A 14,793-nucleotide genomic window follows, 5' to 3' on the forward strand; every position below is an offset into this window, starting at 1 on the left:
GGTCCTACACGCTCCCCTACTTGCGTTGCTTGCGACCTGCTGAAGCCGAGTTCGTACTCCACGACAATCATGAAGGCTTGTGCGGCAGACACTTGGGGGGCAGAGCACTCGCCCAAAAAGCACTTCGACAAGGATACTACTGGCCAACGATGAAGGCAGAAGCTGTCGAGCTCGTTAGAAAATGCGACAAGTGTCAGAAGCACGCCAATATTCACCATCAACCTGCCTCCGACCTCAAATACCTCGCCAGCCCGTGGCCCTTTGCACAATGGGGCATCGACCTCTTGGGGCCATTCCCACCAGCAACAGGTGGAAGAAAATTCCTAGTTGTTGTAGTAGATTACTTTACGAAGTGGATAGAAGCTGAACCTCTGGCAAGTGTTACGACTCGAAACATACAAAACTTCTTTTGGAAGAACATAGTATGTCGATTCGGGTTACCTTGGGTACTAATCTCCGACAACGGCAAGCAGTTCGAGGATATCAAGTTCCAAGAGTGGTGCCAGAACATGGGGATTTGGCAAAACTTCACGTCAGTCGCGCACCCACAGGCAAACGGTCAAACGGAAGTAATGAACAGAGCCATCCTGCGCGGACTGAAATCACGTCTGGATCGAGCTAAGGGATTGTGGGCCGAAGAAATACCAAGTGTCTTATGGGCTCACCAAACTATCGAAAAAACCACCACGGGAGAAACCCCCTTCAACCTCACCTACGGCACTGAAGTAGTGATCCCGGCAGAAATCGAAGTACCAACATTGCGATTAGAAACATACGATGATCAGACGAACAGAGAGGAGTTACGTACCAACCTCGACCTATTGGATGAGGTAAGGGACCTCGCGCACATCCGAACAGCGGCATACCAGCAGTAGGTAGCTCGCTACTACAATAGCAGAGTAAAGCAATGAAGCTTCCGAGTCGGCGACCTGGTCCTTCGTAAGATTATGGTGCCCGAACCCGGCGTGGGCAAGCTCGGACCTAAATGGGAAGGGCCCTATAAAGTAAAAAGAGCGCTCGGGGGGGGGGCATACGAACTCGTAACCTTGGAAGGCAAACAAGTACCTCGAGCGTGGAACATTGCGAACTTAAGGCGATACTACTTATAAACCACCAAGCGAAGTGGACGAAATCAGGTCCTATGTGCCACGATGCAAGCCAAGAGAAACCTCGGCGTAAACACGCAAAGAAGTCGAGCATATTATCAGCTTGGCGAAAAACCAGTTTGCGGCAGAACAGATCGCGGAAGTATAATAACCCGGACAAAGTGACCGACAAAGAATCAGTTCCGGGAAAAAGAACACGGGCAAAAAGACCATCTATTCCATTGCAAGAAACAGGAGTACATTGGCCATCAGAAAGGACTAAAAAAAAAAATTACATGCCCGGAGCCACCTCTTCGCCATCAGAAGGCACTTCAACAACACCTGAAGGCCCTGCCTCTCCTTCAGAGTTCGGTTCGCCATCGGCAGCATTGGCCATCTCCTGAGTTATACGCGAAGTGGATATGGCACTTACATCGAGGTCGTGGTACGTATTCCGGATCATCCACCGACTCAACTTGAACCCCCTTATGTAAGAATCCACCATGAGATCGTCAAAACGCGGAGAGGCAATGTAGTCCTCAACTGCCTTCTTCTTGGCGTCTTCAATGCCTTGGGAAAAAATCTGTGTTCTCTCCCTGATGTCCTCCTTAAGATATTCGACCTGATGCTGTAAATCCAACTTCAAGTCCGCCATATGCTTAACAACTACCCCCATGGCCTCGGCGTCACGCTGAGACCTCGCCTGCCTGGCCATCGCGACGTGAGCAGCCTCTTCAGCAGCGTAAGCAGCCGCCTCAACAGCCTGGGTATTTGCCTCTGTAGCACAGAAAGCTTCTTCAGCAGCATGAGCGGCAGCCTCAGCAGCTCGCGCCTGTCGTGAGCTCCTCTCCACTTGGGCCGCCAAGGCATTAATTGAAGAATTCACCTACCAAAAGAAACAAGTGAGCAATAACAGCAGAAGCAACAGAATAAAAAAGGAAGACAGAATCTAACTTACCACCATGGCATGTGTTACGACGCGGCAAGCGACCCGATTCAAGGGAAGATCGGTCCACGCCGTGACCTCCTCAGGGAAAGTAGCGTCCCTACTCTTCTAAAGAGCGTAGTTCAGCGTCAACACGCTCCTAAACTCCCCTTGAGCTCCTGAGCCCGAGGGCCCAGCCCGCGTATGAGCGGACCCGGAGTGAGCAGGAGCACTTGAGTATGCAGGAGCGCCCGTATGAGTGGTCTCGGCGTAAGGTGCCCCGACAGTTTCGTGCATCGGTGGAGTCACTTCGGGCTCCCTAGGCAGATCCTCCGACGTATGGTCTGGAACTTGGGGCTCCTCATCTAGGGGCAGCTCGGTACGAGTTCGCTTGGCGACCCGCTTCCTCCTCTTCATACCTTGGAACAAACGCCCCCCACGAGTTCTCTCCGCGTCCATCACACCTGCAGAAATGAGTTAGGCATCAGAAAAAAACGAAAAGAACAGAGCAAGCAAGAAAACCGCATAGCTAGAAACCTACCCGAACTCAGGCCGGCTGCAATAAGCTTGGCCTCCGTTAAGTAGTGGTGGCACTTTAAACCTTGCTGTGCCCATTGCCGGAGGCCCTTCACCGTCTCTTTATCGAGAGTCACGCCTAAATCAGGAGCGGCCTCACCCCACCCGGTCTGAAAGGGCCATCCTTGTGCACTTCGCACGCCGAAGTAGTCCCGCTTCCACGTCGGGACCTTATTAGGAAGATCGTGCAGAAGCTTAAAACCCTGGCGAGGAGAAAGGTAATATGCCCGTCTCCCCCCAGGAAGAGAACCCGCCTGTCTCTTGAGCATCAAGATAGAGGAGAATATCTCTAAGTCTAAGGGGAAGTTCTGCTCGCAAAAAAGGGAAACTGTCCCCACCAGGTTCCGAATAGAGTTCGGATGAAGTTGGCCAATGGTGACACCGAAGTGGTTTATGACTTCGACGAGAAGGGGATAGAAAGGAAGTCGCAACCCCGCAGCGAGCTGCTCTCAAAAAATCATGATCTCGTCAGGACCTTCTTCCCAAGGAAAGCTACCCGAAGGAATAAAATATGTATACCCCCCAGGAAGGTTGTAAGACATAAGTATGGATTGAAGCCCCTCAGGCGTCATGGTCGAAGGACCAAACCTGTCTAGCATCCGACCTCGGCGGGAGGTAGACGCCAAACTGCCTGAAGCGACTCGGCCTACTGGTTCATAGTCCTCAAGCTCCACCTCAAGATCACTGAGGCAGTCGGGGGACACGGCTCGGTTGGTGGAACCTACATCGGCCCTACTCGAAGAATCGTCTGAGCTATCAAAGCTAGACATTGGGGAAAAAGATGGATTTAGGAAAGTACTCACCGGAAAGTTTGAAGAACAAGCCAAAGAACCGTGAAGGCTATATAACCAGCCTTGACGCGAGTTGGAAAAGACTTGGACGCGAGCTGAAGGGTTGGACGCGAGCTCAGTAGACAAACCGTAGAAGTGACAAACCGACTGGGGTCCCCCACTATTTATAGCTACAGTAACCAAGAATCGACCGTACAGATCGAAGACGATTCGACGGCCCACGTTTTTATTGACCGCACGATCCTTAAGGTCGAGACGTGAATGGCGCACGTCTTTTCGAAAAAAGTGAAACATCAGCGCACGTCTTTTTGAAACCGACGTCACTTCGACACGCGTCTTTCCGAAACTAACGCGCCGCATGTCTCCTTGACAGTCGCCCGCACACGTACAGCAGTGGCGCGCCTTTTTGAAATGACCCGCTGTCACGTCCCAGCGGCGCGAATTGGTTTGAAATTTAAAACGCGCGCTGTCACAACCATCAGCGTTCTTGAGTGAGCACGTTTCCAGCCTTCTCAGAAACCGAAAGAACCCTAACAAAAGCAACTCGCACAGTGAAGATTCGAAGGGCGGGACAAATCCACCTGTCACCTCGCGAAACTCCCTGCACCATGGCAAGACCCCCGGCGCAAGGAGTGGGGGGCAATTGATGAAAGAAGATTTGGCCCGACCTCTCTATTACGTGACATGTGGCAGAAACAACAGCTCGGCAAAAGGGGCCAAGCCTAGGCGGGAACAAGGGGACACCAGCGGACTGAACTCCCTACGGGGGGCCCGAACTCACCCTTTGTAATAGCTCGGGATACACCTCGCCGAACTGGCCAACTTTGTAACAGCTCGGGATACACTTCGCCGAACTGACCCACTTTGTAATAGATCGGGATACACTTCGCCGAATTGACCCACTTTGTAACAGTTCGGGATACACCTCCGAGCTCAAGACCTCGCCTTGCTCAGCACTTCGCATCACCTTCTGGGCACCAAAACCAAACAAGTCGTACCATGCCTGACACTAAGGAAGTCCGTGCCCGAGGGCGCCGAGCCTGACTGACTTGGGATCTGACGTTTGGCGGCAGCACTCTAAATGACCACCTGCCACCGCCACTGACACCGCCATCTCCAGTTAGAAAGACGGTTAGGCAGTGACGGTTCTGTCTCAGCAGAAAGGACGACGGTCGAATTGACAAGCACAAGGGTAATCATACCCGACCTGACAAGGGCCTCGGGGCGAGTGCACGAAGTGATTATAAGAGCCCCCTGCCCCCCAATAAACGAGGTATGCAAACTTTGCGCTATCTGGTATTACCTTGCTTTTGAAGGATTCTAACTTGAGCTTTGGAGCCTCTACACCGGGTTCCCCCCGGAGCTTCCCCGTCTCCTCTATTTCAAGTTCCCTGCTACCCCGTTCAGAAGCAAGGCCGCGGACAGCTAAGACCGATCGGATCGCGCTCCATCAAATATTAACCTTCAAAATGGCCACATGTCCTAACTCCTATTATTTAATAAATCAATGGGTTAAAAAACGAATAGGTATCGATACCTTAACCTTGGATATTTAATAAACACTGGAGCACTTCATCTCTTTCCAGTGTTGTTCCAAATTCACTTATATTCGCTAACATTGTTCATCTCTGACCTGTAAGTCAATTAGAAGACTGATGAGCTTGATGGGTAGCAACATGTACTATGATTATCAGTGAGAGAGTAAGCTGAACCCTCTTAATGTTTATCTCGTCAAATTTCAGGAAATATTCATTTCTCCATAGCTATTTTTTTATGTATAAAATAGAAAAGTTTAGGAAATCATTCCTTTTTCCTTCATTTTACATGCTATGCCCTAGATATGTAATAAGGTGTTTTTTTAGTAAAAATAAGGTGGAGGGTTAGGAAAGTTATATGATGGAGAAGCCCCAACTTACGAACCTAACTTTAGACCTGTCTTCATTTGCAATCCTTCTATTCCAAGCATCTGTCTCATCTGCCAACTCATCTCTCTGATTATGACAATATGCAAAGAATACCATACTCTGATCCTCTTGATTGCACATTTGATAGGACTATGCCTTCAAATAATTAATACAAACAGTGATCAGTCTTGCTGTAAACTGCAGCTGATCCCACAGCTGACCTCTTCTGAAGTCTGAACTCTCATCTGTGGATGTTGACACTATACTTGATGTGGATACCACTATTCCAAATTCTGATTTGAGTAATACACACCATCAATTGAGCCGAGTTGGGGGAATTTTTGGATGAGAATCAGGGGCATATGTTTCAATCAAATGGCTGAGATAAACTGATTGGGTTAATTCTTACTTAGGGTTTGGTTGCAGGAAAAATTAAAGAAAGGAAAAGAAAATCTGTATTTGAATAAGAAAAAGTTAAGGCAATAAAAGGTCATTACCAACTGTTGGTTCAAGATATCAACCTCCAGTCTTGGGCTCTACATGCAAACCTAATTTATGGCATTCTATGCATTAGATGGGTGTTTCAAATTTGTGTTTTCATACTTGTCAGCTGAGTAAACTGAATGATTTATTGTTTTATCTTTTAGGTTATGTTTGGTTTGAAGGAAAATGCAGAAAAAGGAAAGAAAAAGTAAGAAAATCTTTACAAATCTTATATAGATTTTCATATCTTTCCCTACCTTTTCCTTCAAACCAAATATAGCCTTAGTGAACAAATTATTAAGAAAGTTGTAAACTCTTTAAATGACTGAAGCTGTGAATTTGAGTTGATTATTATGCCTTGAAATATCTTTTTTATTAACTAAAAGACAAAGCAATAAGTTTTTTTATTCAGTCACTTCAGCTATTATGAAAGAGGATGGAATATACTGCAGTCCTGCAGGCTGCAGGTAAACCTGTTTATGGGTCAATTTTAGGCTTAGGTTTTGTCCAAATATTAATGGATTCAGCCTGAAATCCAAGACCAAAAATACTCATAGTCTAAGCCCAGTCTATGAATAGGTCTATGGGCTGTAATCGGGTGGGATTCCGATGGAATGCGGCAAAATCCATATTTGATCCAATTGTTGAAAATCTATGCGAATATGATCCAAAATTTAATCGGATTTAAAGACAGATTCGAATTAAAATTCTAACAGATTCTGGTTGGATTAGGACCGCTATAAATTTTCCAAAGTATTAAAAAAATTAAAAATTTATTCAATTTTCAACTTTTATATATAATAAATTAATATAAATATAACATATTAAATTTATTATATGTATAAATTCATATATAGTATAATACATAGAATAGTTTTTTATAATTTTGAATATAATTATATAAAATTTATATATTAAAGTTAATAAATAATATCATATAATCAGATTCGGGTTTAATCAGATTAGATGGGGGCGAATTCCAAATCCAATCCGATCAATATTGAATATAACATCTGAATCCAATCTGATTACATAAATACATAATCCGACCCACAAGCAAAAACTTTGCATACACTCTCTAAGCATAGAGCCATAGATATTCGCTTATCCATACACACGTTAGGGTTTAGGAACATCTCCCTATGAATTGAGATATTCCTGATGTACGGTCAGGTGCCGTGTTTGAAGGGTTTTTGCTTACAAAAGATTCAGGCTCATTAGCAGTTCCATAGAGTTTAATCAAGGTTTTTAAAACTGAACCAGTCAAGGGTCCAGTTCTTGGGCCAAACGGTTTGACCGTTCGAACCGAACGGATGGCCTATTCTGACAAAAAAATAAAAAAATGACCAAACCATTAAATATTTCAAATGGTTCGATCACCCGAGTCAATGATTTGTTAGCCAAATCAGTGGTTTTTGGGAAAATAATGATTCTGAGGTAAAACGAAATCAATCACCTGTCCGGTTCCTAGTTTTCCGGTCTGGCCATCCGGTTTTGAAAACCATGGTTCTAATCTTTTCCAACACAAGAAATGGAGAGTTATGGAGGGTGAGGAAGCAAGAAGAACCAACTCTCCTCAAAGAAACTCTTTTTATTTTCTTTTCTTTTCTCATTTTTCATTGCATCCAAACAAACATGTGAAAAATGGGTTTCAAGGGACTGTGGTAGGTAAGATATCATCTGGACCAAAGGACTAAAAGGGCAATTCAGAAAAAATTTGGGGGCAATTTCGTCAAAATGTTGTAATACATCTGCAACGTGGTCGTTGGAAAAAGCCCAGGCTTTGGTTGAATAATACAAGTACCCAGTAGCTTAACTTCACGGCAATGGAGACTCTGCAACCAACACTCCCAGCAACGGACGGGACGCATTTGGTGAGATAGAGAGCTCACCTTTACAGATTTGGTCATAAAAGGAACAACCCAAGAAGCTTGCCTCCATTCTCCGGCTCCCCTCGCTTCGATCGGAGAACGACGATGGAGGCAAGTGCTGGGCTGGTCGCCGGATCTCATAACAGGAATGAACTCGTTGTCATTCATGGCCATGAAGAGGTAAATTTGTGATGAAAACAGGAAACGAATACCAAACATGTCTACCAGATAATGTGTTCGACGCTAAAATTTCGGTTCTGTTTGAGTGCAGCCAAAGCCATTGAAGGCCTTGGATGGTCAGGTGTGTGAGATTTGTGGAGATGAGGTTGGAATCACAGCCGAGGGAGACCTGTTCGTCGCCTGTAACGAGTGTGGATTTCCGGTGTGCCGGCCTTGCTACGAGTATGAGAGGCGAGAAGGGAACCAAAAGTGTCCCCAGTGCAAGACTCGGTACAAGCGTCTCAAAGGTATTGAATATTGATGTACAGATCAGTTTCACAAGCTCGAACTCTGCTACAATCTTCTTTGTTTGATTTCTGTTTCTCTGAATAATCAAATGAAGGGAGCCCAAGGGTTGAGGGAGACGAAGATGAAGAAGACGTGGATGATCTGGAGCACGAATTCAACATGGAGGACGAGCAAAACAAGCAGAAACATCTCGCAGAGGCGATGCTCCACGGAAAGATGAGCTATGGAAGGGGACCCGATGACGACGACAACGTCCAGTATCCTCCGGTTATTGCCGGTGCAAAATCCCGGCCGGTAAGAGATCTAGTAATTTGGCATTATTAATAGTGGGAGAGCTGAAAAGTCTAATATATACGTTTCCTCATTAAAGAGCTTTTATGGAAGCAGGTGAGTGGTGAGTTCCCGATTTCAGGTCATGGCTATGGAGATCAAATGCTGTCATCTTCACTCCATAAACGCATACATCCTTACCCTTCAGACGACCCTGGTAAGACACACTCTTCCTGTAGTGTCGATATAGTGAAGTAGGGCATCAAATGGACCGGATCAACCTGAGAAGTCATTTGGATCCCTGCAACAATAATCCGTATCCTTACACGAACACAACCCTGAACCCGATGTTTGATTGGGTAAAGGCTGATGACTGGGCAACCCAATTAAACCCAAACCAGAACCCGATGCATTACGCTTTGTGACTATGTTCTTTTTTATGCATAGGTTAATTTGGACTAGAGTTGACTCGAATTGCATTGCAACCTTATTAGGGTTCCAAGCAAAATCTAGACAAGGTATGGAACCCATCATAATCTTCTTTTATGATCCGATCCATGTGTGCATGTAATGGGTTTCCCCCTTGAGATCATACCCATATTTCTTAACCCGTATTGAAGTATCAAAGGAATGCCAATTTAGCAGTGTCCAGTTTTGTTTTTTGATGCATAAAATAGTTCCAAATCAGTAATCTTTTAGATATTATAAATACAGGAAATATGAAGTGGGATGACAAGAAAGAGGGAAGCTGGAAAGAGCGCATGGATGACTGGAAATTGAGGCAGCAAGGAAATATCGGTCCTGACCCGGACGATGCAGTTGACCCGGATATGCCAATGTATGTGTAAATTTTATATCTCTATTGTTTAAATAGAGCTGCCAATGGGTCGGGTCTAATTCCTGGACAGGGTGTATAAAATAGATCCAGAAACAATGATTAATCGTTATAATCGGGTATCTGACACGACTACTTGACATCTATAATAATAACATCTTAAACTTTTATTTTTGATAATAGCAAGATAGTAAACTGTTTGTACGTTGATAAAACAAATGCTTTTAATGAAATTTACTTATATTTTAAACATAAAATATAATACTGTTTGGATGTTGATAAAACAAATGTTTTCAATGAACTATTTTATATTTTAAACATAAAATATAATAAAAAGTACAGAAATCAGGAGACTTTTATATTATTAAATTTATAATGGTTTGGGTCTCTATCAGTTTGGAATGGCAATAACCGGTCTCAACTCAATTATTAATCGGGCAACACCACAGAACCAGAACTATCAGTCATTTTGGTTCTCTTGAGTAGATCCGACCCATTGACAACTTAGTTTTAACGATGGATAAATCAACTCTGCCATTCGATGATATCTGGGTGATCCATTTCAGCCCAGCTCAGAAATTCTGGGCCTGGGCCTAAGTTTTGTATTGTTAGACCTGGTCCAATCCATAAATATTTATATTTATGCAAATTATTTATAATTTGTACATGTGTATATATATGCTATTTTATGTTAATATATGTTATGATACCTATGTTACATTTATACTATATAATGTTTAAAATAAAATTTGTATTACCACATATAATATAAAACATTATTACTATTTATTGCATTTATAGATAAAAGTAACAGGCTTGGGCTATAGGTGTAATGCGGGCCATGCTGGACTGTCATGGCACGGTTTTGTAGGCCGTGCTGGCACAGCCCGATGGATCGAGGAAGGAGGCCCAGCATGGGCCGGGTTGTGCAGTACTAAGCACGTGGGCCAGGCTGAGCATCCCAGCTAGGGAGTATCATATGTGCAGGTCCTGACAAACATGGCCCGCATCGTGCTGGGCCAGCACCTGGGCCATGCTGGCCCAGCCACCTATTTTACACCTATAGCTGGGGCTTACTATTTAGGCCCAGAACCTGGGTTAGGCTGGGCATAGGCCCGTCAGAGACTAGTAGGTGCAAAGCCTGATCTGGCGCATAACTTGGAGAGAGGAATTTACCAAAGTAACATCTGTCTTCTTTCAAGAATTACAAACCTACTCCTGTTCATTAGCAATAAATAATGTTATGGTGCAACACAATGCAGGACGGATGAAGCGAGACAACCCCTATCAAGAAAAGTACCGATTGCTTCTAGCCTGGTCAACCCATATCGAATGATCATCGTGATTCGTCTGGTGGTGCTCGCTTTCTTTCTTCGCTATCGAATACTAAACCCGGTGCATGATGCCATTGGGCTATGGCTTACCTCTGTCATCTGCGAGATCTGGTTTGCCATCTCATGGATCCTTGATCAATTCCCTAAATGGTTCCCCATCGACCGTGAAACCTACCTCGATCGTCTCTCTCTCAGGTACTTCTGTCTTACACTGTAGTAGATAAGCTGCTGGGTCACGGCTTATTGGTTTAACCGGGGTTAATCATTCAGCCCTTAACCGGGACCCTGAAATTCAGTTACAGTTTAACTTAGAAGATATCGACCTTGTTCTGTACCTGGACTCTTGAGTTGGGACCGGATCTTAGTATTAGAGTGCTAATTTTTAAGCTGTCTATTTGTAACGCAATTTCATCTGTAATAGTACAAATGCATTAGAGTGCTAATGAGAATTCAATTGGAAGAATGCAAATTCTGATTAACTTGTTTGCTTCAGATGTCCCGCAAACAAAAATAAGGCAAAAGCTGAAACAAAAATAAATTGGAATTTGCACTTCTAGTTGCTTTTGGTTGCAGTACAGATTCCATTTGACATTTGCACGGCTGCAAATGCATGGGAGCCAAAAGGCTGAGCATAAATTCTAGTTTAATTTTGCTCTAGATTTGATTTTGTAGTATTTGGTTGTGCAAATCAGCTATGCCCATTGGAATAGCGCTGGGCTAAAACTGTGAAATCAGGGAGCGTGATATATGGTTTTAGCCTAAGGCGACTCCAGCGGGCATAAGCTGTTACCTTGCATGAAAGAGTGTGGAGATGGGAGGGCATGTCAAAAAGAATTGAGGTAAGAGAGGAAGGTGATGCAAATTTTGTATCAATTTTTGGGATGCAAAATTTATACTATCAGTGAGTGCAAAAGAGATAATAATTACAAATTTTGTGTCAGGTAGGAATTCAAATCATAATTACATGCAAACAAAAGTAAAACTAACTGGGTACAAATTTTGCACCCGGTCAAAATTAGAACTGCAACCAAATGTAGCCTCTATATTTTTGCACCAGTGCAAATAAAATTGCACTTCAAACAAACCAGGCCTTAGTAACTGATATAACTAATTAAAGATCAAATCTATGCTCCTGGGTTGTGTTTCGTTTGCAGGTATGAGAGAGAAGGTGAGCCATCGATGCTATCTGCGGTGGATATATTTGTGAGTACAGTGGACCCATTGAAGGAACCACCTCTAGTTACAGGAAACACTGTGCTTTCGATCTTAGCCATGGACTATCCAGTCGATAAGATCTCTTGCTATGTCTCTGATGATGGAGCCTCCATGCTTACATTTGAATCTCTCTCTGAAACTGCCGAGTTTGCTCGGAAATGGGTTCCCTTCTGCAAGAAATTCTCCATTGAGCCTAGAGCTCCAGAGATGTACTTCTCTCTCAAGATGGACTATCTCAAGGACAAAATCCAGCCTACATTCGTCAAGGAGCGTCGAGCTATGAAGGTTGACAACTAACATCACACAGAGAATCTCAATTGTAAAATGTTTAGAAGTGTTTGTGCTGAAATTGCACCATTGTTTGTTGTTTGACAGAGAGAATATGAAGAATTCAAGGTCAGAATAAATGCACTGGTTGCTAAGGCTATGAAGGTTCCTCCAACAGGGTGGATAATGCAGGATGGCACACCATGGCCAGGAAACAACACTAAAGATCATCCTGGTATGATTCAAGTCTTTCTTGGTCACAGTGGAGGTCTTGATACTGAAGGAAATGAGCTTCCTCGCCTTGTTTATGTGTCTCGTGAGAAGAGACCAGGCTTTCAACATCACAAGAAAGCAGGTGCCATGAATGCTCTGGTAAGGATCTAAACCAGCCATCTCATCTATGTCTGTTGGATTCTGAGATGAGAACAGTCTAATGGTGAATTGGTGATTTCCCTCTTTGGACTCCTCTAATTTGCACCATTAATTACATCTGACAAAGACCCTTAATTTATTTGTGGATCTTTTTGCAGATTCGGGTTTCTGCAGTGCTCACTAATGCTCCTTTCATGCTGAATTTGGACTGTGATCACTATATAAACAACAGCAAGGCTGTCCGAGAAGCAATGTGTTTCTTGATGGACCCCCAGATCGGAAGGAAGGTTTGCTATGTTCAGTTTCCTCAGAGGTTCGATGGCATTGACAAGCATGATCGATATGCCAACCGAAACACAGTCTTCTTTGATGTAATCCCAACTCTGGACCCATCATTGGATTAAATTCTTACTCTTGCGGTGGTTGACTTAAATTCGATAAGAAAATCTGTTTCTGGGTTTCTGCAGATTAACATGAAAGGCCTAGATGGACTTCAGGGTCCAGTATATGTGGGTACTGGGTGCGTCTTTAGACGACAAGCTCTCTATGGTTACGAGCCCCCCAAAGGTCCAAAGCGTCCCAAGATGGTTAGTTGTGACTGCTGCCCTTGCTTTGGCCGTCGGAAGAAGCTGCACAAGTATGAAGCTGAACAAGGTAATCTGCATGGCCTAGATGAGACATTGAGACCCCTCTGTCTTACTTAATTTGCTCCATTCAAACTAAATGGGCTCTTGATTTCTTGATTTCTTGTGATCAGGAACGGATGATGACAAGGAGCTGTTGATGTCCCAAATGAATTTCGAGAAAAAATTTGGACAATCAGCGACTTTTGTGACTTCTACACTAATGGAGCAAGGAGGTGTCCCTCCCTCTTCCAGCCCAGCAGCTCTGCTCAAGGAAGCCATTCATGTAATTAGCTGTGGCTACGAAGACAAAACTGAATGGGGTACTGAGGTAATTAATTGCTGTAACACCTTACACCTTTCCTACAAGGTTTGTTTGTTTTGTTTGCTGCATCTCTGATGGCTTGTTCTTTGATCTGCAGCTGGGTTGGATTTATGGGTCTATCACGGAGGACATTCTGACAGGCTTCAAGATGCATTGCCGGGGTTGGAGGTCTATTTACTGCATGCCCAAGAGGCCTGCATTCAAAGGGTCTGCGCCCATCAATCTGTCAGACCGTCTCAACCAAGTTCTCCGATGGGCTCTTGGTTCAGTCGAAATCTTCTTCAGTCGCCATAGTCCCCTCTGGTATGGCTACAAGAGTGGACACTTGCACTGGCTTGAGCGCTTCGCATACGTCAACACCACTGTCTACCCATTCACCTCCTTGCCTCTTCTTGCTTACTGCACCCTCCCTGCCGTCTGCTTGCTCACCGGAAAATTCATCATGCCCACGGTAATGCTGGTGCAATCTTTTAGTTTATAACAAAATACATAGACCAGAGAAGTCTTGCTCATCATATCTGTTTGTTGTGATTCATGATCCAGATAAGCACATTCGCCAGTCTCTTCTTCATTGCGCTTTTCATCTCAATCTTTGCAACCGGCATTCTGGAGATGAGGTGGAGTGGAGTGAGCATCGAGGAATGGTGGAGGAATGAGCAGTTCTGGGTCATCGGTGGTGTCTCAGCCCACCTCTTTGCTGTTGTGCAAGGCCTTCTCAAGATCTTGGCTGGCATTGACACCAACTTCACTGTCACTTCCAAGGCTTCAGATGATGAAGAGTTCGGCGAGCTCTATGCCTTCAAGTGGACTACTCTGCTGATCCCTCCTACCACCCTCCTAATCATCAACCTGGTTGGGGTGGTTGCTGGCATATCAGACGCCATAAACAATGGCTACCAGTCATGGGGTCCATTGTTCGGAAAGCTTTTCTTCGCCTTTTGGGTGATTGTCCATCTGTACCCATTCTTGAAGGGTCTCATGGGGCGGCAGAACCGGACCCCAACTATAGTTGTCATCTGGTCAGTGCTTCTAGCTTCCATATTCTCCTTGCTCTGGGTCCGAATTGACCCATTTGTGCTTAAATCCAAGGGCCCTGACACTAAACAATGCGGGATCAATTGTTGACGCATCTGTTTTCTTCTATCTGATCTTTGGTCTTATATGTACATTCTGGGTGTGAAAAACAGAAAGAAGTACTAGACAGGAGATGCAAAACTCCAATGAGAACTTTCGTTTACCTCTCAGTGTATTGTATAATTGTATTCAGTTTTGTATTTGATGATAGAAGTGATGCTTGAGATAAAAGGTGCCAGTTGTGTGGGAATTGTAACTCAATTGAGATTTCTCATAAGCCATGTTAACAAGAAGAATGCGTTCTACATGAAATGATATGTTAGAACTTCTGGATGGCCTCCCGGTAACTTACTGGCGATCTGCTGCTTTTATGCC

General features: G+C 44.3%; 1 protein-coding gene across 1 annotated transcript; it reads left to right on the plus strand.

Annotated features, from left to right (window-relative positions):
* Positions 1–7,621: 7,621 nt before the first annotated feature.
* LOC148869757 (cellulose synthase A catalytic subunit 9 [UDP-forming]) lies at positions 7,622–14,649 on the plus strand. The gene is made up of 13 exons (XM_088972768.1): positions 7,622–7,815; positions 7,907–8,102; positions 8,198–8,397; positions 8,491–8,590; positions 9,088–9,211; positions 10,471–10,737; positions 11,697–12,042; positions 12,133–12,396; positions 12,555–12,767; positions 12,864–13,050; positions 13,154–13,350; positions 13,442–13,795; positions 13,888–14,649. The coding sequence occupies exons 1-13, from the start codon at positions 7,741–7,743 to the stop codon at positions 14,467–14,469; spliced, it is 3,105 nt and encodes a 1,034-aa protein (XP_088828894.1). The 5' UTR covers positions 7,622–7,740; the 3' UTR covers positions 14,470–14,649.
* Positions 14,650–14,793: the final 144 nt, after the last annotated feature.

Source organism: Nelumbo lutea, chromosome 2 (genome assembly GCF_056320005.1).
Source record: "Nelumbo lutea isolate HS-2025 chromosome 2, American lotus-T2T, whole genome shotgun sequence".
In the NCBI taxonomy this organism is placed as follows: Eukaryota; Viridiplantae; Streptophyta; class Magnoliopsida; order Proteales; family Nelumbonaceae; genus Nelumbo; species Nelumbo lutea.